Below are 24,348 nucleotides of genomic sequence, written 5' to 3'. Positions count from 1 at the left end.
CATCGGAACTGATAAGAGGGATCCTCAGTGCCAGCCGGTACGTCTTTTGTGTAACACCCGAGCAGTGCACGTTGGTGTTGTTAGCGGTCAAGCGCTGTTTTAGATAAAACCCAGAATGGTGGGAAAGATAAAACGTGTCCGGCAAAAGCTCCACCAAAGGGCGGTAAAATGTAACCATGGGGATGAAGTGTCCGCAGCGCCGGGCTTGGAAAAGGCGCCGACGGCGGCCGAAGGGGATGTCCTTATTAAGTGTCCACTGTACGACAGCAATAGGAGTGCGGCCGGCAGCCCCAAGCCTAAACCAGGAGGCAGAATGAAGGTACCACTGACTAGCAGGACACAGGGACTATGGAGAAGCAGAAAGTGAAAACATTACGTCGTGACCATTTATTTGCAAGTTGTGGAGGGTTTAATGCGCCTTTAAATGCTTTTTTAGATGCCGGATACTTTTCCGTCTGCTGTTTTCGCCGGCACTGAAATCAGCCCAGAAGCTCTGGTCCAGACACTGAAGACTGAGCAGAAACCAGCAGACACTTCGAGTCACACAGGTATCTGCTGGCAACAGGTTGCACAGAAATGTCTCGAGCAGTGGGGATGTGTCTGCAGACGCTTAGCGCAGAGTTGACAACTTTAGCTGGAGTGAGATTTTCAATTCGAGATAAGTCTACACATACATTTATATGTATGTAAGAGATTTATTACCTTGTAAATCAGGGGTATATAACTAAAATTTAGTTGTATCAACATTGCATGTAATCAGTACCTGACTGTCAAATCAAATTAATTCAGTACAATTCAAAAACGTTTTGACAATGTTTATTATCACGTGACATAGAACTTCGGCCAGCTGGCTGGTGTGAGATTTTCAATTCGAGATGTCTGCACACACATGTAACAGTTGTAAATAGTCCAGTGTTTCCCCTACCATTATATTGGGGGGAGGGGGCGCCCCGCCCCGCCCCCTTGAAGGTCAAGTTAATTTAATTTAATTTTCTATATTGCGCCAGATCACAACAGAAGTCATTTAAGGTTACCTTTCCTATAGAACAGGTCTATACATTGTCCTTTTATTAAACAAACTAAATAGCCTAATGTTATTCATCTTATTTAAGCAACAGCTTGTAATTTTTGTCTGTACACGGTCGCGCAATTACAATTCTCCTCAGCTCTCTGTATCGCGCATGGTGGAATTCCGCCCTTATGCGCACGCATAGACACGTGAGCGCACACACAGGTGAGCACACGCCCACTAGCGGACAGAGAGCGCGCATCAGAAAATATGTCGCGTCAACCATCTGAAAAGCAGACAAAAATATCTGCGTAAAAAGAAATGTTCTGATGTTTAGTTCAGTTGTTATATTGACTGCTGTCATTAAAAGAAACACATGAACACCATGAATCCCGGCGGTGTCCGTCTGCTCCCCAAAGCTGCAAACCTAGGGGCAACACTGTCTGCTTTTGTATTTAACCATGTACCTTTGATGTAGCTAATTTTAGGTTTTATAATGGAATTTAGATTTGCCGTAAGATTTCCAGCGTGAGTCTGAAAGCGTGAATGTCATGCCACATGCTTGAGATTTGGCAGCCATGAAAACGCACTTTTTGTTTCACCTGAGTTTATGTATATAACAGATAACATTACTTTATACATATGTTAAAAAGCAGAAACTTCAACGAACATGAAATCAACAGTAAACTACGTCTATTTATCCAACATGTTCTATGATGTATACTGTATTTGAAAACCTTTCAGCTGTATAATTTCAGGACAGACTGTAGTCACTCTGTTAGGAACATTAAGCTTTTTGGCTGCTGCTATTAACACTATGAACTATGAACCTTGTTTGGCCTGTGACCCCATTTTGACATCACAAATTTTTGGCGACCCCATAGACATTTTTTTTCCCCTATAGAATTATTTTTTGATCATGTCTGTTATACCGTGTTGCAAATACATAGTAGCCAGATTAGTGCACAAAGTCACATTTTATTTTCCCTGATCACATGTACAGTTAGGCGAGCTTGTCTTTACAAGGCTGAAAGGTGATAGCGATCATTTTATTTGAACTCATATTTATTTATATTTATGAACGTGAAAGAATACAGTTGTTTAAGATTGTATGCAGAGCTGAGCGATATAGCCTAAAAATAAAATCTCCCATTTTTTCCACAATAAATCCGATTTTCGATTTTAATCGATTTCCCCCTCCCCTACTCAAAATCAAACTACTGATGACAAATAAATGGTTCAAAACAAGTTTTAACTTTATTATTATTTACTTTAGGGTTAAAGTGCAATCTGACAAAGCAAAAAAGATTCTTGTAAGTGAGATGGCAGACCACGCCATTGTAAACACTTTTAGAAACTTGTAAAAACTTGTAGTATGTTAATGAATCCCGGCTTTTCCACGGTATGTATGGGCTCCATGTCTTTTGCAATATACATCGCGACAGCGTTTGTTATCGCCTTCCACCGTGCCCCATTCTTATCATATGGCACACAGTTCGAAAACGTGTCTTGCTTAACTTTGGATGTTGTGCTGGTGCTGCGGCTATTTTCATTTCGCTGGGAGCTTCACTTCTCCCACTCCGCTGCGTGCTTCTGTTTTAGGTGCTGGAATAAATTTGTCGTGCTGCTTCCTTTGGTTGCAACAGTTTTAAAACAGACTTTGCAACGAGGACTTGTTTGGTCTGTGTCCGACGGCGCAAAACCGAACCAATTCTATATGGGCAGTGGTGGCTTAATGGTTAGGGCAGCGCAGTCGTAAAAGATTTACTCGTTGAAAGATTGCAGGTTCAAATCCCCGACCAGCAAAGCACCACTGAGGTACCCTGAGCAAGGTACCGCCCCAAGCACTGCTCCCCGCGCGCTGAATTAGTTGCCCCCTGCTATGTCACATTGTCACATGTGGGTTAAATGCAGAGAACACATTTCGTTGTTGTGTGCTGCGGTGTGTCAACAATGACAATTAATCACTAAATTCAAATCCAAAATATTACAGATGTAGCAACAGCTTTCTTGGGCATAAGCTCCAGCTTTTCCCCTGTCGTTGCCACGTTGTTTGTGAATCTGCTATAATGTTTGGGTGCGCTGCGCTAATTTACCCGTGAATAACGGTGCGTCGCATTAGTTCCGCTTTTGGCGCTCGCGTGTAAAATAAGTAATAAAATCGATTTTCATAAAAACACATCGTCCTGAACTGTAAATTAGAATTAATCGATATAATCGATAAAATCGATGTGTCGCCACCTCTAATTGTATGTAGTGCTTTAATCATATTTTTAAAAGAATAATAATTAGTTGAAAACATATTTTTTATCAGTAATTTTTTTTATCAATTACTAGACATTTCAGGGGACCCCATTTGAATTCCAGGCGACCCCAAGGTTGAAAAACACTCGCTTTCGTGAACGAACACTGACTGCCACATTTCAAATGAAAAAGCAAAGTCCATTTGCAATTGCATTTTCCATATCTTACAAGGGTCAGGGGTGGGTCTATACTGTGGGGCGTGATTGTATGGGGAGTGACGTCACTCGCAGTCGACGACCAAGAGGGGTGTGGAAGTTCTATCCGACTTCAACGTCATAAAAGGGGCGTGTTTCCGACGGGAAGTGATGTTTTTCGTGACGTATTGTGACGTTTTCATCCGAGTTCCGACTTGGAGAGAAATAATCGAACGCTGTATAATGTTGTTTATAATGGTTTGTACAAATAAAAAAAAAAAAAAAAAAAAAAGAAATAATCGAACGCACCATAAATTAATGACAAAAGTCTCCAAGAGTGTCCAGCTGCAGACGCCTGTAGAGTGGAGCTCCACCGGAAATACGTCACCTCCACAGGAAATACGTGATTTTAAGGGGCGTAAAGTGGAGCTCCACAGGAAACACGTGACATGGGATTATTTTTACATGCCTGTGTTGACCAGCGGGGCCTCCGAGTTAATGCTGTCTGTTATGAGAAAGATTAAATTACTGGCACTTGAGTGTGTTGATTGATTTTTAAAAAAAATTTAATTCTGTTTGTTGTTGCTGTCTAAATAAATTTAGCAGTTGATTGAATATAATTGTTACATGTTGATCATCATTTATACAACACATACAGGGCTGCATATAACTGATACGCAAGTACGCATTCACCTCTAAAAGCGATACGTGCGGCAATCGATTGCTGTGACAGTGTAAATGCGTACGTATTTTATGTGCATTTGCGCTGATATGACAAGAAAATACCGTGCATTTCAACCTATATACCGCAAATGAAGTACGAATTAGCATATACAGGTTAAAATGCACAATAATTTCTTGTCATATCAGCGCAAATGCACATAAAATACGTACGCATTTGCGCTGTTCCAGCAATCGTATATAGTATATGTTTATAACAGTTAAGGCAAGACCAATATATATATTAGTAATGTGTATGGAAAGTAACATAATAGCAATTGCGTATGTATGGCATGTTTATAACTGCTCATCTTATGACCAATATATATATTCCACAAACTAGATCAGACCAGATATATATATATATATATATATATTGTATGTATATACAGTATATATATATATATATATATATATATATATATATATATATAATTTCTCTAGCGTATAAATGAACAAAAACATACTTTTTGAGAATTTTACAACTGAAATTCCGCTGTAACACACAGTTTGGTCACGTGTTTCCTGTGGAGCTCCACTTTACGCCCCTTAAAATCACGTATTTCCTGTGGAGGTGACGTATTTCCGGTGGAGCTCCACTCTACAGGCGTCTGCAGCTGGACCCTTCTCAAAGTCGTTGATGAAAAAAACACGTTGAATTACACTTATCGAATAATCCAAAATTAAGTTCCAAAACATACGTATTTTAAAGTGCATGTTTATAATTCAACCACATGAATTCAGTTAATTTAATTTCGCCTCAAAATAAATTTCAAAAGAACAAATTCAGTTGAAAATATCCCATGTGTTTTATTCGCATCTTTATTATTCAAGCAGGAACATTCAGTCCTCTTATTTCTACTTTACAATATTCAGTCCCGTTATTATCGCTGTTTCAAATACGCTGCCACAATTTCAGTGGTTTAAAATACGGTCCGAAATTCAACCCTCTACATCGGGGACTAGCAGGATGAGCGATAGACTGCCGATAGAGTTCTCTTCGATAGAGTTATCTACGATAACTTATTGCGCCCCCCAAATAATAGGATTTTATGTAAGTAATTCGCTAGCTGCATTAATTATCACCAAACTTATCTTGCTAACGTAAGATGCCTTGGGTCAACTACAAGCTGCAAGCTGGCCAGCTAGGTAGTTGGGATGGGATATACAGTAGTAGTCGACTTGGGGACTGACAGGTCCGCGATGTCGCCGATGAAACCAGAATGGACCTTAATGCACTTTGAAAGTATGATATGCCTAATTAATTAAGGAAAAGACTGTGAATTAAGATGAAACCGCATCCTGTTTATGAACATTCATATCGTCATCAGTGTTATAAGAACATAAGAACTATACAAAAGAGAGTTGGCCATTCGGCCCATCGAGCTCGCTTGGGGAGAACTTAACTAATAGCTCAGAGTTGTTAAAATCTTATCTAGCTCTGATTTAAAGGAACCCAAGGATTCATCTTGCACTACGTTATCAGGAAGACTATTCCATACTCTGACTACACGCTGTGTAAAGAAGTGCTTCCTTAAATCCAGTTTGAAATGTTCTCCCGCTAATTTCCACCTTTGGCCACGAGTTCTTGTATTTGAACTAATGCTGAAGTAACTATTCGGTTGAACAGCATCCAAACCTGTTAGAATCTTATAGACCTGGATCATGTCCCCCCTCAGTCTTCTTTGCTTGAGGCTGAACAGATTTAGCTCAACTAACCTTTCCTCGTATGACATTCCTCTAAGACCAGGAATCATTCTTGTGGCCCTACGCTGCACCTTTTCTAAGGCCGCTATGTCCTTTTTAAGATATGGTGACCAAACCTGCACACAATATTCTAGGTGAGGTCTCACCAAGGAATTGTATAATCCTAGCATTACCTCCCTTGACTTAAACTCCACACACCTGGAGATATACCCCAACATCCTATTGGCCTTTTTTATTGCTTCCCCGCACTGGTGAGAATGAGACATGGAAGCATCAACATACACACCAAGGTCTTTCTCATAATCAGCTACCTTTATTTCCGTAGGTCCCATAAAATACCTGTACTTTATATTTCTGCTCCCTACATGGAGTACCTTACATTTGTCTATGTTAAATTTCATCTGCCAGGTGTCAGCCCAGTCACTAATTAAATTTAGATCCCGCTGTAGCTGCTGAGCCGCTAGTTCAGTATCTGCTACACCACCCACCTTGGGGTCATCTGCAAATTTCACCAGTTTACTGTATATAATGAACACTTTATTAATTAAATTGTTTTTACGCCTCCCTCAACTTGCTCTTTTGTAGAGCAAGTTGACCCGTAGCAGCGCCCAGGTAGCTGGGGGTTGAGGGTCTTGCTCAAGGACCCGCAGACGTGCTGAGGCTGGGCTTGAACCGGCGACCTTGTGATTACAGGCACACGGCTTAGCCCACTGAACCACACGCTGCCCATTGTATATATTGGTGTCTATATCATTTATGTAAATTAGGAACAATAGTGGTCCTAAAATTGAACCCTGCGGTACCCCACTATGAACGCAGGCCCACTGTGACATTGAGCCTCTTATAACTACTCGCTGCTTCCTATCCGTTAACCAGTTATCAATCCAGGTCGCTACAGTTCCTAAAATACCTATCGCTTTGAGTTTAAGTGAGAGCCTCTTGTGGGGGACAACATCAAAAGCCTTTTGGAAATCTAAGTAGATGACATCATAGGCCTTCTTATCATCAACTTCCTGAGTAGCTTCCTCAAAAAACTCCAACAGATTTGTTAAACAGGATCTACCTCTCCTAAATCCATGCTGGCTATCCCTCAAAATGTTATTTGAGTCCAGGTAATCTACCATTTTCTCTTTGATTATAGCCTCCATAACTTTACCAGTTATACAAGTTAGATTGATTGGCCTATAGTTTGACAAATTACTTCTATCCCCTTTTTTGAAAATGGGCGTTATGTTGGCATGCTTCCAATCAGAAGGTACCACACCTTCAGATAACGATTTTTGAAACAGTAAAGTTAAGGGTCGGCAAATAATATCCCTCATCTCTTTTAACACTATTGGTAAGATGCCATCAGGGCCCTGTGATTTATTTATTTTGAGCTTAGCTAGGCTTTGCAAAACATCAGCTTCAGTTATATATATATTAGTTATAGACGATGTTGGATTAGTAATAAGAACTGGTAAGTTACTAGTGTTCTCAACAGTGAATACCCGTGCAAAACTATCATTGAACTCATTTACTATGTCAATGTTGTTTTCAATTATAAGACCCTTACTATCCTGCAGATTAGTAATTTCAGCTTTTAGAGCTCTTTTAGAGTTAAAATACTGGAAGAAACTTTTAACGTCATCCTTAGCCTCCAGTGCGATCTTCCTTTCGACATTCCTTTTAGCTCGTCTAATGTCATTTTTTAATTCAGCCTGTAGATTTAGATACTCTTGCTTTATTCTGTCATCATCAGTTATTTTCCATTTCTGGAACAAAGCCCTTTTCCTCCTTACTTTATACTTTATTTCCCTAGTAAACCACCTAGGTTGCAATTTCCTAGATTTATTCTTGCTGGAAACAGGTATGAAGTCCTCTTGTACTTGCAATAATGTGCTTTTAAAAAATTCCCATGCCTCTTCAACAGTTTTGTTATTTAACTCCATCCAGTTCACAGTTTCTAGTTTTAATCTCATACAATTGAAGTTAGCCTTCCTAACATTATATATTTTTGATTTGGACTTTGCTCTACGGGCACTAAACTTAACCTCAAATTTAACCATGTTATGATCGCTACTGTCAAGTGGTTCTAAAACGTCTAATTTAACAATCCTGTCCTGGTTATTAGAGAAAACAAGATCAAGAATGGCATCTCCCCTGGTAGGGGTGTTAACAAACTGAGTAAAAAAACAATCCTGTACTAATTCCACCATCTCAAGTTCATTTTCAGAAGAGCCAGCAACAATGTCCCACTGCATCCCCAGTAGATTAAAATCATCCATAACTACCACATCATTTTTATTGCTCATAATCCTAATATCACTGTATAACAATCTGCTTTCCTCGGCAGCTACATTAGGTGCTCTGTAACAAACACCGACAATTAGGCTATTTGGGTTTTTAGCATCTAATTTTACCCATGTAGCTTCCGTACTTTTACTTATATCAGTAAGCTCCCTTGCCTGCAAGTTTTCCTTTACATATACTGCAACACCACCTCCCTTCTTACCTATACGGTCTTTACGGAACAACGTGTAACCATCCATAATTCCATATTATATTCTTGTCCATCCTTTTCACTCAACCACGTTTCAGTTATTGCTATAATATGATAATCATCCGATGAGATAAGAGCCTCTAAATCATGAATTTTATTCCTAATACTCCTGGCGTTTAAATACAGACAACAAAGGGTAGGCCTATTACAGTGCCTACTTATAATATGATTTTTTGGGGCTTTCCGTTTCCCCCCAGTTACATACTTAACTAACCTCCCTGCCCCCCCCCAGTCCCTAGTTTAAACATTCCTCAACTACTCTACAAATACGCCTTCCCAGTACACTGGTTCCCCTCCGGTTCAGATGCAACCCATCCGGCTTGAACAGGTTATGTTTTCTTACATAATTAATAGTTATAATGCACTATTTATACAAATTACATCAAGGTATGAGTCAGTTGCTGGTGCCCTTACCATTATACCTGTTGCCAGCAGCTTTCATAACTGACTGTCATTATCATAAATTTATCACGCTGATTTAAACTTTTGGTGTGTAAACCTTGTAGTTGCCCGCAGGCATCTTACGTTATGGTAAGCATTTGCACTATACCTTGTGTAGAGAGAGCGAGAGGGCCTGAGTGCATGAGAGGTTTATCCTCTTTCTAATTGTTCCCAACAGGCATGCTTTCGTTTGTATTAGTTTATTTAATTAACATTATTTTCTGTATTAATTCTCATTTATGTTCAGTTCGAATAAAGTGTGTGTTTTTCCTCTGGCCCGTTGCTGTACTGCACACACGGGGAGAGAGCGAGAGGGCCTGAGCACATGAGAGGTTTATCCTCTTTCTAATTGTTCCCAACAGGACTCAATAAACCTAAGGAACAACAGCGGAATCTGCTTTATCCCTTTCTCCTGCACCTCACACACCTGATTACACCCACAAACACAACACAGAGTATAGGCAGGAATTCACCGGTTCCACAGGCAAAACCCATGGATTATGGACAGATGGTGCTTCTCCTAGAAATTAAGTTATTCCAGAAGTTGCCACAGGGGGCACAAGTAAATTTTTTTATGGTCCAAACAGTCCATGGGATGTAATGTACCTCAGTTCTTTGTGAAGCTGCAGTTGTAGCTGTGATTTTCAGTGACTTTCCTTTTGTGTCTAGATAGGGGCAGTCATCTCAAAGTTGTGTGAACAGCTTACAGAGGTGTGTGGAGTGTTTTCCTGGTATTTATTTGGTTCAGAGACACAGCCACTGTGTTCACCGCACAACCCTGGTCTGGTTTGTTTTGCCAAGACAGAGTGAGCAGCATTCTATGCTGTTTTGCCAGCAAGGGACACTGTGCCCTTGGGACCTGTCGATTTGGTCGTGAGATGACCCTTTATTTTCTATGAAAAAATTAACATATGTATAGTATACTGTATAATAATTATATCGTCTTTAAGTCGTATATGTCTTTCAGTGCAGAGTCCCAGACTATAGGGTACCCTTTGGTAATTCTCCGTTTAGTGGCTCAGCTTGGCTGTACCTTGCCCTGGCTGACATATCTCAGGGAAATTAGTTTGGTACAGTCATGACAAATGTTTCATCCCCAAAAAGACTATAATTACAGATTAAATGCTACTGCTTTAGAAGATGAGTTGGGGTTTATAGAATGAGGGGAGGTGAATGTAATAAATTGTTAAATTTATGGGGGGTTCAAAATTTACCTGATAAGAAGAATTTTAACCGATTAGTACTATCACTTAAACGGTTAATAAAACGGTTAAAATATTTGCAGTGTAGTACATGCATAGAACAGAGAGCGTAAAGGAAATAAACTCTTGGATGCATAGCCTATCAACTCATGAGGGCGTGCCCACACGTGCAACCAACTACGTTCATTAATTAGGCTAAATTAAATATGCTCGATACAGCCGATAGTGGTGCTGGTTTTGTTACAGCACTCTCCATACTATGTATTAAAAAGTGTGCAGGCCACTTGCAGTTTATTTGAGTCTCATACAAAAAAACAAAATTTTGTTACATGGATGATGTAGGCTGTGCCGCACCCGCTAGTTAAGAAGACTTGGCGCTGGAGGATTAAATGTATGGTTAATTTTTGTGAAAGTTTGGCAATTTACATAAATCCTTAACTGTTTGCACTGCGGAGCGTTCACTATCCGAAATGAACATCTCTAATAAAATGTACAATAATTTTTGAGAATATCATTTCATATCGCAGTCATAAAACAATTACACGGATATACTGTAAAGTGGTTGAGAGTGCACGTACTGCAGCCAGACCCTCTTGTAATCCGTGGCAGGAGGGCAGTTCATCACAGCGTAAGTCGGGGTATTTTGTTCTGCATTCGAAAAATGGCTGTAGTATATTATTATGTTGTGCATGTGCGATTCTTACTACGCCTGTCAGCTGAGATCAGGCTTTTTCTTACTTTCAATTCGGTATACGGATATTATAGTGCAGGGAGGTTCAGTAAAACATTTTTACTCTGTCATAGGGTGGAAAAAATATCAAATTTTGCTATTTTTATTATTACAAATTATTTTAAAAAAATCTTAAACTTTCTGTAAGGGACGGCCACTAGCCATGTCCAGACCATACCTGTGCCATGCCCATTTCTACCTGACAGCTGTATCTTGAGTATGCTTAAGCCGATCAGCACCAAACTTGAATTTGTACTGTAGGACAGTACTAGGGAAAGGCCTTCCAAATTTGATGCTGGTCAGTCAATAGGGGGCGCTACAGCAATGTCACATGTGTCTCTAAATCTGAAAATCCAGTGCCACTTCTTCTGATATCTCCTTGTTATGATCGATGGGAACGACGAGCGGAAAAGCAGGCGAAAGAGCCGTAAATATGGGAATACGGGGTTTATTCCGGACAGACAGGCCACGAACATTAAACAATACAATGACTAATCTAGGAAGACTAACTCAGACGCGGACTCAATACACAGGACAAGCCAAGAGAAACAGGAAACAGGTGGTGACAATCGGGAATTCACACGAGGTAACGAGGTGGACGTGGCACACACGAGGATCAGACGAGCTGGGCGTAACAGAACCCCCCCCCCCCCAAAGGCGCGCACACCGTGCGTGCCCCAGGGGAGGCGACGGACGAGACGAGGGAACAGGACCTGAAAGACAAAACCAAAACATCAGCGGGGCACCGGAAACAGAACAGACACGCAGAACAAACACAAGGGCAGAAGCCAGGACAAGACCCGACACAGAACGGGAAATGTAGACAAACAGATCAGGAAAGGAGACGCAGGAGAAGGGGAGAAAGCCGGAACAAAAGGGCCAGGAGTGAACCCGGGGACCCGGAGGAGACCGCCAACCCAGAGGACCCGCAGGACCCGAGCGACGGCCAGGGGACGCACGTGCGAGCCAGGGGGCAGGGCGGCAGGACCCGGGCCCGACGCCTGTGTCCCCTCCCCTTACGGGACACGGAAAGGCGGGGTCCTGGGGAGTGTCGGCCTCGCTGGGACAAGGGCGATGGAGTCACTAGAGCCGCAGCGGATGGAGACTCGGGCGGAGCAGGGGGCGTGGCGGCAGGTGGTGCAGCCGGAGCCACGGGCGTGGTGGCAGGCGGTGCAGCCGGAGAGGCAGGCAGGACGGGCTGGACAGGCAGGACGGGCTGGACAGGCAGGACAGGCGAGCCGGGCTGGACAAGCAGGACGGGCGGGGCCGCGGGCAGAGCGGCGGCCTCAGGCAGGGCCGGGGGCGCCTTGAGCATGCTGCCAGCAGGTGGCGCCTTGGGCACGCGGCCAGCAGGGGGCACCTCGGATGGTGCCGCAGGCAGAGCGGCGGCAGCAGCAGCAGCACTTCACCCAGCCCGTCCCGGTCAGGCGCTTCCCAGCGAGGCTGGGTCCCTTTAAGGGATCGCAGGACCCGCGGGATAGCGTCCAAGACAGACCCGATCCCCACATGTTCCAGGCAGCCACCCTGGAACATGGAGGCTGGTGGCGATGGTAACTGCGCCGCTGTGATGATCCCCAGGGGCTGCTGAATCAGGAGGGGTTCCTCCTGACACTCCGCGGGGAGAGAGACTGTGGAGAGATAACAAGCCCCCAAGAAGATTGTCAGGGCGGCTTCCTCTCCTTTTCCCCTTCGCCTCTTTTTCTTTTGCCGGCCGGGACAGGTAGGTGGAGGCGGGGTTGCCTCTGTCCCTGTCACGTCGCCGATGAGCCGCTGAAGATTTGTGCACTTCCGCCAGTGCATGCGCTTCGTTGAGCGGGGTAACCTCTTGACGGAGGGTCCAGCTCTGGTTGGCCAGATCAGCCAAGCGGGGATCCGTTTGGACCTCTGGCTCATCCCGCCAGTACGCCACCTCATGCAGCAGGATGAGCCATGGGTCTTCTTCCAGCTGCGGTGCGTCGTTCGGGAGATTAGTCATTCTGTTATGATCGCGGGGAACGACGAGCGGAAAAGCAGTCGAGAGGAATCGGGAATTCACACGAGGTAACGAGGTGGGCGTGGCACACACGAGGATCGGACGAGCTGGGCATAACACTCCTGACCCGTTAGTCCCAATACAGGCAGCCATTCCCTATAAGTGAAACTATTAATCTCCACCCACTTAGATCTTTTGCTAATTTGCATAATTTGCAATAGGTGGCACTACAGCAATGTAACATGTTCCTAAACCTGCAAAACCAGTGCAACTGATATTTTTCTCATTTCTGTTTGAGTAACATATTACTGGTCAAAATCCTTTGTACTGTAAGTTCTGTGAGTCATGCCAATTCAAGATATCTTTACTGACCAATGACAGTCTTTTGCATTTCCTTGTGATGTTTAAAAACTCTATAAATTACATATTTCTATTACTCCTACAATCTCCACCCCACCTAGGTATTTATGGTAGCAGGTTAATCAGGACACCGCTCTTATGGATGACTCATCAAAAAAGCTTGACTTGCTTGTAGAGTATAGCCACCAACCACGCCCAAGCTACACCAGTCCCATGCCCATTTCAACCAGGCAGTTATATCTCAGGCACGCTTCAGCCAATCCTCACTAAATTTGACACTGCACTGTAGTACTGGACTCCAGACAGACCCTCCAAGGTGCTGATCGGTCAAACGGGGGTGCCGGCCACTGTCCATATCTGTCTATGGCCCACCTTGGCTAATTCAGCTGAAATGTTCTTATTTTTCATAAAACCTTCTCACCATTCCCTTCAAATGAGTCCATATTTTTAATTGACTTTTATTTTACTGCCATTTCATTCATTCATAAGCCAGGCAGTGCACAAAGCAGTGTTTTGACATTTTTAATAAATTGGCCAGCAGGTGGAGTCAGTGCTCCATTTCATAAACACCATTCAATACTTTCAGGCCTTCTCCTGTCTAAATGAACAGCCTGCAAAAGGACAAAGCATGATTGTACTGCTGTTATATGGAGCTGTCCCCCAACAGAGCAATGTTGTTCTGAATATGCAAGCCAGTTAAAGTTCACACAGCCAATACAAACAAACCTTAACTTGTAAGATCTAGACTTACCACATTAGGTAGGAAGGTGCGTATTTCTAACTAGTACTCTAATCCAAACCAGACATTCAGTCGGGCTCAGTCACTCTACCAGAGGGTTCTACATTCTGTCCTACACAAGGTTACATCTGCTGACCTGTTAGGCCTAGACTCAAAGATCGTCATCCTGTTACAGGACTATTTAGTTCTGTCTGACTTTTTAATACACTGGCCACCAATGACACTCAGTACTCCAGTTCTCCAACATTACTCCTCTACTGGATGATCTTCCTACGCTTTGGACCCTTCAGTCACTGCTTGCAGTTACTAGTTATTATTATTATTATTATTTTTATTATTATTATTATTGTTGTTGTTTACCTCGTTTAACGTTGTTTTCTGAGTTCGCAATTTTTCTAAACAAGTATTCCGTTTCAGAGGCAGGCTATTTGCATAACCGTTCGACAAAGAAAACGTTTCAAGTCCCATCCCAAAGTACTGAAGTACCAAAAATGTAAATGTCCCCACTTGCACTTTTGTTGCTGGAACTTTTGGTATGGCTCTTTTGGTTACCCTAATTGAATGGCCAATCGAGCATTTCCTTTCTTTTTTCAAAAGTTGGTATGCTGGTCATATGGTTGGCACAGTCATGTTTTGTTGTGTTGTTTTGCAGTGGGTGAAATAAAAAAAATAAAGAAAAAAACTATTACAGAGAATTGTGGTCTCAATTTTAAGCTAAAGAATCATGATTCACATTTTTTTTCAGAATCGTACAGCCCTACAGCAGACACCACTGGGGGGTATCAGCGAGTTCTGAGAGAGGTTTGGGAGATTTTGGAGAGCTTTGATGAGACAGGGTTTTCTGTGCATTGATGGCTGTGAATCAGGAATCTGTCCAGGACCAGACTCATCCTGGCTGCTGCTGTATACCTGGGATCTGTGTGTGAATACCTCCCATATCGCCCCGCTGAACGTTTCAAACTGAGCAGACAAACTGAACCCAAAGTGCTCTAATTGGCTGCATTTTAATTAGCGTGCTGTGTCTTGTCAACTGTCTGGTACCTTCAGCCTTTCACTTTAGATCCTTGATTCTCCGGGTGACTGACAGTGGAGGTTCTAGAATATTTCAACAATGGAGCCAGCTGTTTTGCTAGGGGGGCAGATGCATTTGATTATGTCTTCCAAGTATTACTTACACAGGATTCCCAGCATTAAGAAGCAAAACACAATTTTGAAAACCGATTAGTTATTTATGCAAGGCTTTGCAGTTACATTTAACAGTTTTTACAATATGTAACTTACTTGTTCAGATTGTCTTGGTTCCTCAAGCTTGATTATGTTTTTCTATCATTAAATTCACTTTTCACTAACTGAAGCGATTCGAATACACACACCCGCTTTGAGTCCATCAGAAAATGTGCTTACTTTTGTGTTCCCAGCACTGCCCAACCCCCCCCCCCCTCCCCGAGGAACTGCCCCTGGTGCCTGACCTTTGTCCTTTATTCTCTCTTTTCAAAGCAATGATGTTGCCTTCCTGGGGTACTGGAATAGTGGTACACTCATGGTTGCTGTCAGGCGGTGCTATCTGAACCTGTGGATGTCAGCCTCTGACATTTGCTTTCTTCCATGCTTCCCTGCTTCATTTCCGGAATCATGTTTATTTTTTTCTGAGCATGATGATAACTGGCCTATGAAACGTCACTGTGGCTGCCCGGTGTGGGAATAACAGCGGCTTCTCTCTTGGAGGTGAGCGCCGAAGTCGGCCTTGTTGGACGTCATTTAGCTTGAAACCTGCTGTGGGTCAATTCTGCCCAGAACAGGGTTGGAAGGGGGACCACCGGGCTTAGATCTAGATCAAGGTTACACTGTGGCTTGCTGGTGGGCGACCATGTTTTTTGTGAGGCTGCATTTTCAGATAACTTAGGAAACTTAGGAAAATGTTATGTGGTGCATGTCTGTCTGTGTGGGTATTGGTGTGGCGCCACATGAGATAAGGGGGAATCGGGTCAGACAGTCATGCTCTGAGACATTCTGGCTCTATCTGCTTCCCGCACGGCACATCATGGACGGTGGGGGCGGCGGCAGCTGCGGCCCCCATCCCCTACCCACGGACTCAGTAGGTGATTGGGGCTCTCTGAAGTTCGTGGATGTGTATTTTTAAGCACACAACTCACAAGCTGACGTACCCGTCCCCCCCCCTTTTTTTTTTTTTACCCCGTTGTTTTGCTGGCTTTCGTTACGCTGACAACTTCTGACATGCCCCTCCCATTTTCAAAGAGTCCCGCCCCCTTTCCTCCTTAAGCCTGGAATTTCACATATCTGGTTCACCTGCTTGGTTCTTAGCGTGACCTTGGCTGATCTACCTGGCTGGTGCACAACTGACATTGAGATGACTGGCATGGTCACTTCACGAGGGCATCAAATAGGCATGGGGTATGCGCTCTGCGAGCAGCCAATCAGAATAAGAAGGGAACTGAAAGGTGGGTTGGCGTCGTACAAGAAGTGAGAAGGTCACATTCCTGCCTGGGTGCCAGCTCGTTAAATCGGTTAGGGGGTGTTTCTGGCACGTGAGGCAGGGAGGGTGGGGGGGTGTAACTGGGGGTGTTCTGTCAAAGGGTGCACATGGGTTTTAAGTGGGCCTCGTTGGCTGGCTTGGCCATGACTTGGCATCCCCCCGTCTGAAACACATCGTTATGGCACATATGTGACCCCCCCTCCCCCCAAAATGGGGACCACACTGCCAAGCCTGCACTGCTGCTGCCTTGTCTCTGATGTGTTCACATGTGATTACAGTTTAGCGGCATGCCGTTTTCCTATATACTCCTGACCGAGCACGATCTGGGACTAAAATAACCCAAAAACACCCCTTCCATCTTGGGCCCCTGGAAGTGGTCAAGCAGCAAGACTTCTCATTTCAGTGATGTCTCTGTTTTACCACATGACTTATTTACCCACGTGCACACTTGGAGCACATCTCGTCAGCTGATTTTGGGAGGTATTCATTTGTGTCTTGCCCCCTGTTTAAGTTAGCTGTTGCTTTTAAGTATTGCCTGAGTTTCTGTCCACCTTCCATCATTCTGTAGTGTGTAATTTGTATTTGCATGATGATTTGAAATTGTACCAACAACCAGGACAAAGGGGACCCTCTGAGGTAGGGGTCGGCAACCCTAGGCACGCATGCCACAACTGGCACGTGGAGGAATTTCGGGTGGCACGCTGATGATGATCACAATAGAGACCTGCACTCCCACGGGAGTACCGCGGGACCCAATGCACCGAGTGCAGCGCGGGACAAGATTTGATGGGTGAATGCGGGTGCGGGCGGTAAGGTCCTCATGTATGTGCGTGTTGCGGGAGAATAGAATTAATCACGGGACTCCCGCAAAATGGAATTATCTTAAAATTAATTTATTAAAAACAAGTACTCTATTATTTATCTACTACACAAAAGCAACAAGAACGACTAAATTAAAGACTAACGCTCTGAAGCAGTATTAGGCCAAATGCTTTTCTGTTTGACCACTTGAGAAATCAACGTTTATTATTATTTTGTTTCATTGCAATATTATTAGCCTATTTCTAACTGTTCTGAGTGTATTTCTATGTTCTGAAAAGCTCCTCGTTCATGTCCATGTTCATCATTCCATTTAATTAAACTCAAATAAAACAAATCATATTTGTTTATTTTCCGTTTCTTTTTTATATATACTCAAAAGGGAAGCAAGTGAAACAAATAACAGAGTAGTGGGAAGAAGTGGTAAAAATAAAACTACTTATATGTTTACATGCGGGATTTTGCGGGCGGGAGCGGGACAAAACTTGAATACTGCGGGTGGGAGCTGGAGAAAATAATATATATTTTTTTGCGGGAGTGGGCAGGAGCGGGACTGAAAAATTTGTCCCGCGCAGGTCTCTAGATCATAACCCTAATTATTAAACACATAAAAAATTTTCAGACGTCTTCTATGATGTTGAAATGTCATTGGCTGTTGCTTGGCGCGCCTGCTGCTTTGGTTTGACTACTCGATGGTAGCACCCCCGTCGTTAACATGGCACGCGGACTAACAAGAAAATATATAATTGGCACTCCATGTCAAAAAGGTTGCCGACCCCTGCTCTGAGGGCTTTTAAGTATTTCCTCTGCTAACTGGTGGATTCCTTACTCAGTAGAAATGTTCTGATTTCAGTCACAGCTGAGCTTCGGGGAAGAGCGCCCTCTAAAGGCCTGAGTGGTGACCTTAGTGGCAGAGTGCTGCGGAGCTGAGTCATTGCTGAGGCTTCTGCTATTTGGTGTTTAGGGTGCCGACGCACTCCATACCGTGGTGATGAGTAAATGCCTGGCAAAGCCATTGAGCATGTGGTTCAGCTTCTCCTGGTGGAGCTTCAGTCTCCCCCTCCCCACACCTCCATATCATAAATGATGAAGCTCAACTTAGCTCCTGACAGCTGCTGACTTGCAATTTCTCTTGTTGTTAAAAGGGCTCTGTTAGCTGTAACATTGCATTGCCTCTGACTATGATAATCTGTCAGGTATAATATTGCATTACTTTGATTACCGTTACTCTGTCAACTATACCAACACATTACCTCTGACTACCGATGCGCTGTCAGCTATAACATCATGTTACTTCTGACTACCGATGTTCAGTCAGCTATAACATCATGTTACCTTCTGACCAATGCTCTGTCTGTGGAGTAAATGAGTTGGGCTGGTCCTGAAGGGGGGCAGAGGAAGGTTCAGGGAGACAATCGCAGCGTCCTCTGTATCTCACTGGAGCCACCTAATTCCTCCGTCCTGTGGTGTCCTGTCTCCACGGAGCTCTGTGGTGGTATGCAGATGTCCCCTGAAGCAGGTCTGGGACCGTGGGAGGATCACTGATGGGTGGAAGGATAAGGAAGAATGGTGTTCCCTGCTGATCCCGGAAGTTCTCCTGATTATCTCAGAGATGGGTGGTGAAGCAGTGCTTCAGTCACTGTAGCTCTATGGAGCGTCCCTTGGTGCATTCTGCTCATCAGCACCAACATGGGGGCGTCCTCTCATAGTGGCAGAGGTGGGCCCCATCGATAGGCCACGCTCCCCCTCCATGGAGAACACTTCTCTTTCCTTTCTCCACCTCTTTGCACTACATTTTGACGCTACTGCTCCCTCTCTCCCGTTTCCTGTACTTTTAATTAGTGTCAGGAATCTGTCGGTGTCTGCCATCTGCACATGCATGACCTCTGCGTAATTAGCTATGAATTAGATTAGATGCGAGTCCATTTGTGTAATGAATTCACTTATGAAGCTTCAAGAAATTTTTGTGGTTGATTTATGGCGAACTCAGTCCGGCCCATTAGAAAGTGAAATGTGGTGGTGTTGGGTGGTGCGCAGATGTAGTCCACCTGCTGGACCCAAACCCAGCCATTTGTGTGGGGGGGGCTTTAACTTATTTGCACGTGTTTGTTTGTGTTTGTTTTGGGGCTTTTGGGATTGGAACACAGGCCATAATAGGATGTTGGCATGGAAAGCAAAGTGACAGCTGGCTTGTGTGTGCACGTGTGTGTTTGTAATTATTATATTGCGGGGACCAGATCTCCCCACAATGTGATAAAAACCTGTAATTTTTAACCTTGTTGGGACATTTTTTCGGTCCCCACGAGATTAACCTCAATTTTATAAAAATCTGTGAATGCAATCAAAAAACTAAAATCACCAAAAGTCTTGTAAAACTAAAAATGCCAAGTCTTGTATTTAGTTACTTATGGTTAGGGATAGGGTTGTCATAGTTAGCATTAGGGTTATGTCCATACAAATGAATGGAGAGTCCATCCATCCATCCATTATCTATACCGCTTAATCCATCTGGGTGGCGGGGAAGCTTGAGCCAATCCCAGCAACTTTGGGCGAGAGGCGGGGTACACTCTGGGCAGGTCGCCAGCCCACTGAAGGGAGAGTCCCCATAAAGATATGAACACATGGACTGTGTGTTGGTGTTTGTGTTTGTGTGTGTGTGTGTATTATGTGAATTACATTGAGGGGACCAAATGTTCCCCACAATGTAGTAAAAACCAGTTATTAGGGGTATTTTCACCATTTTTCAGGTCCCCACAAAGATCCGTGAATGCAATCAAAAAACGAAATGCTTTACTTATGGTTAAGGTTAGGGCTGAATAGGGGTTAAACTGTAAATATATAGTAAATATAAACTGTTAAGTATATAAATAGCACAATAGCAGTGGCTATTGTGCTAAGTTAGCATCTGCCTTTCATCACCATGCCTGTTAGAGGTCACTATGTTGGGGTGGCAGCGCAGGGTGGGACATGCTGGGTGTAGGATTCCATCTGTCCATTGCTGCACTGGTGGCGTGATGATATCGTAATCCTTCCTCTGTCTGGTCATTTTCTGGACCACCCCACCCAAAATGAAGCTCCCTGTCCAGTGCCCCTTATGTCCCCCACCATATCGCGGGCTGTTCTGACTGACACACACTGACGTCTTGCTGCAGGCCCATCAGAGAAGAAGCTGCAGTCCAAGAAGCAGAGGACTAAGGAGAGGCGGGAGCGATGGCTTAGCAGTAAGTACTGCAGCGCCCCCTCGTGGACAGGCTGTGGCACATAGCCATGCTATCTGCAGGCCGTCAGGGTTAGCATTGCTCTCGTGGCCACATTGAGCGCTTACTTTGGATCCATGGATCATGCACATGCAGAGGTTCACAGAACTTGGACTAAAGTGTTGTCAGTGAATACTGAGCCAATTTTAATTTCTTTTAAAAAATCAATAAATATCCAGCTGTAAATGGAAAATAGTCTCTGCATGGATTGACCTGCACTTATTTTAATGTAATGTGTTATATTATTATACACAAGCCAGCTTGTACAGTCGTATTCCATGGAAAAGTGCTCACTAGATAAGCCCTCACCCCTATCCTGCAGAAATTAGTGCCATTAAACTAGCAAAGGAGCAGCAGGTGGCGCTGACGCGGCGGAGGGCCACGCCTGTAGTGGGGGACATGCAGCTGCTTGCTGACGCCCTGCCTGAGCTCTCCCAGCTGGTCTCCACCAGCCAGCGCCTCCCCTGCAGGAAGGCCAGCATGTGAGTACTTTCTGTTTGCCTGCTCCTTGGCTTACTTCCTGCTTCTGGGTTAGTTTTTAGTTTTTTTGTTTTGTGTTTTGTTTTGTCTCTTATGTCTTACATTCGGTTATTGCTTTTTTTTCTATTGTTCGCTTTCTTGATTTCTTCCTTTATTTTTCTGTCTTTTGGTATCTGTCTAACAGCCCGCCTCTGTGATGGTCTCAATCAAGTCCTCCCCCTGGGAGCCTTGCCATATATACAGGGGCTTTTCCCCCATTGATTTCTTAGTTATCATTTACTGAGTGGTGTGTGCCTTAGCAGGTTAGGACACTCTGTGTCTGCGATTGGAAGGTCATTGGTTCAAATCCCAGGGTTGGCACCATTGGCAGTAACTGTACATATCGTCTGTATTGCCCAGACTTAGGCCTAATCCTAACCCCTTTCTAAATAATTGGGGATCATTTATTGATTTAAGTATTGATTGTAATCATTCTGAGGTAATTATTGCTCATCTTACCTTATTTGATTTACCATGAAGGGTGAAGAGTGTGATTTCTGTTATGCTGTTCATTCAGTCAGTTCAATTAGGGTGACTTAATTTTGGAATACTTACTTAAGGGCTTGGCTGTGAGGAGGCTTGGAAAATGCAGCCACACCCTCAGATCATGATCTTGACTCCCCTCTGGTTAAAATGCACCCCCAAAGCCAGTGGCAGCTTGTTAATGGGACCACTTGAATTTTTCATGGCAAAAATGTAATCACTGGATCAATTTTAAAAGCACTGGGCAGGTGGCTGTCCCTTGGCCTGTTCCTGAGTTTAATTATGTCCTACATCCATTTGTTCTGTTCCCCCAGTAAAGAGTGAAATGCCATGTGCTGAATGTCTGGTCTGGTGTGGGGTGGTTGGGTGGTCACAGGGGACTGCAGCTTGTGGGTCCTTTTGGGTTAAGGTGATCATATTACCAGGCATCTGTGACAATGCCTTTATAGGTGATGCAGAGAACAAAAACTCAGGGTTTTTCTGAGCAGTCCTGTGAAGACTGCAACCTTGCAGGCTTCCTGCTGAGGGCTTCCTGCTGAGGACCTTCCTCCTCGAGCTGCAGAGATGCTGTCCTGTGTTTTACTCACTCCTGCTGCACAACAGATAAACCGCCCTTCTGGGGTGATGCACTCACTTCCAACTGGAAATGACCCATGGAGTTTCTGCAGCTCTCTTCTATATGGCCGACCTCCCCCATCTTGCTTACGTTATACAGCTCCAGAAATGAGTGATATAGCTCAAACAGTGCGCACCTCCCTACAATGTACTTTATGATGTGGCTCTCCTTCCCTGATGACTGGATTGCAGCTAATTTGAATTTGGTCCCATGTTACCCTAGAAAGTCCATCCTTCCGTGCTTCTGTTGTGTTTTCCTCCACCGTAGCATAATCGGCACTGCTGGCTTCCTTTCTGGGCTCCCGCCACCCGCTGTCCTTGTCTCCGTTATGGCTGCCGGCCCTCCTCACACAGACTCCCCATGGGATATTTAATAACCGTGTGTGGAGCAGTTGGTGCTCAGCAACCATCCACCATCTGACTCCCGTCATGGCAAGAATGTCTGGTTAGAGGAGCTAGCCAGCCCCATGTGTCAGACACGTCCACATGCATTTGGAGCGTAATTGGTCCTCCATTGAGAGCTCACAGTTGTCCATCACGGATACGTTTTAATCTCCGGGCCACCGATCCCACCTTGGGCAGCAGCGGCAGCATTGGTGGATGGTGGAAAGACACCAGGGTCACATTGAGGTCACTTGGCTATCGTTGGTGTTTCCATTTCCGAATCTCTTCCACACATGTGCTGGCTGGCTCCTACCTACCGCTGTTCGCCATGTGCCAGGCAAGCTTTCCTGCAGCGGGACTGGCGCCCGCAGTGGTCTTCTGCTGCCTGGATGCTTGTCCTGTCTTCCTACATGTTTCATGTGACTCATGCCTCTCCCCCCATCCCAGGCCTGTGAAAAAGAAGCCCGAACCAACCGATTACAGACAGATGAAGCCAGTACAAAAGCGGAAGCTTCTGTAAGTACTCAATCTGGCCTGGTCTGCTGCACAGCATTCTGGCTCATGTTCACCAATAAAACCAGGAGTAACATTTTCTTTAGTTGTTTGATGTGATGTCCAGAGCCCCCCCCCCCCATCTGAATCCAGTCACTGTCACCCTCATGAAGTTCGAGGACATTTGCACCTGTTCCTATAGACATGTTGCTCACACCAGTGATCTTTCTTTTTCCAGGGAAACAGAAAGCTCCAGGTTCAGCGAGATGCTGCAGAATCCCGCCTTCAGAGCGAACCCACTGTATGCCATTGGCGAGCACCTGAGGAAAAGGCTGAAGGAAGAAGAGGAGAAGAGTCCCAGGTAGCCTCAGGAAGCCTGATCTTGCCACGGATGCGCATGAACTTTGGTGTGCAGTAGACAGGGGTCAGTGTTTGAAAGTGATGCCCTCTCTTTGAATGCCGGAGAGATGATTGTTCTCACAGGAGGTAATGCCATGTGATGATCTTCAGAGAGTGGGTAGCATGAGGCTTTTACTCCAGGCTACCTTATGGTTTCCCCACTAGCCAGTGTCATCATGGAGTCATGATTGATATATTTTTGGAGAAATAATAAATATATGAATATCCTTAAAAACACTCAGATGCACTTGTGTATTTTAATTTTTGCTTCGGCTCTTTGGCCTCTTCTCTGCCTACGGTGTAAGTCGTCTTTGGTTTGCACTATACCACAGGTCCCTGCCCAGCACCCTCCAGAGGGCCTAGCCCCCAAGCCAAATCTGAGCTGATAGGCTAGACACTCGGGGACGGTTGGGCTCGTGGTCAGGTTGCAAAAGTCAGACACTGTCGGGGAGAGTGATGATGGAATGAATGGGCTGCTCGAAGAAGAGGCCCCACCAGGATGACCTTTTTTTCCAAAGATAATCAAAAACGGCACAGAGCCCTGGTCAGTGCATCACTGTGGATTAATAATTAATGCGGGTGAAGATCAGCTGGTCCGCGTGCCTCTCTTTGCTCCTGACAAATACTCTATTAATTAGGGCACTTCATGATCGAGGGCATGTCGAGGCTGAGGGGCTATTCCTAAGGGGCAGTTGGGAAAGTTACCCCAATCCCATGAAGGACTTCTGATTTAATCATGAAGATCTGGCACTCCACCCTGAGGCCTTGAGCTGCACACATCTTACACTAGAGCAATCTTTATTTAAACCCTGTATGTTTACCTCCTCTGCCTTCAGCTCATGGGTGCTTTAAGCCCATGGTGCGGCATTGAGAGGGATTCGGGTGGATGGGGTTTTGCGTACACATCGAGACTTCCTCAGCGGGTTCAGCCCTGATGAGAAAAGGCCTACAGAGTTTTCTGCCTGAAAATTCCTCCAGGTTTTGTGTTTATTTTAACGCTAGCATGGCACAGAGATAATTGGCAGC

General features: G+C 44.4%; 1 protein-coding gene across 1 annotated transcript; it reads left to right on the top strand.

The window, feature by feature from the left end:
- Positions 1–39: 39 nt before the first annotated feature.
- On the top strand, positions 40–23,559 carry LOC140593252 (ribosome biogenesis protein SLX9 homolog). Its single transcript, XM_072717218.1, has 6 exons — positions 40–319; positions 437–548; positions 20,326–20,394; positions 20,753–20,912; positions 22,879–22,947; positions 23,162–23,559. The coding sequence occupies exons 1-6, from the start codon at positions 116–118 to the stop codon at positions 23,286–23,288; spliced, it is 741 nt and encodes a 246-aa protein (XP_072573319.1). The 5' UTR covers positions 40–115; the 3' UTR covers positions 23,289–23,559.
- The last annotated feature ends 789 nt before the right edge of the window (positions 23,560–24,348 follow it).

This window comes from Paramormyrops kingsleyae, chromosome 1, assembly GCF_048594095.1.
Source record: "Paramormyrops kingsleyae isolate MSU_618 chromosome 1, PKINGS_0.4, whole genome shotgun sequence".
NCBI classification, from domain to species: domain Eukaryota; kingdom Metazoa; phylum Chordata; class Actinopteri; order Osteoglossiformes; family Mormyridae; genus Paramormyrops; species Paramormyrops kingsleyae.
The sequence above is the reverse complement of the archived record's forward strand: the minus strand, read 5'-3'. Positions and strand labels throughout refer to the sequence as shown.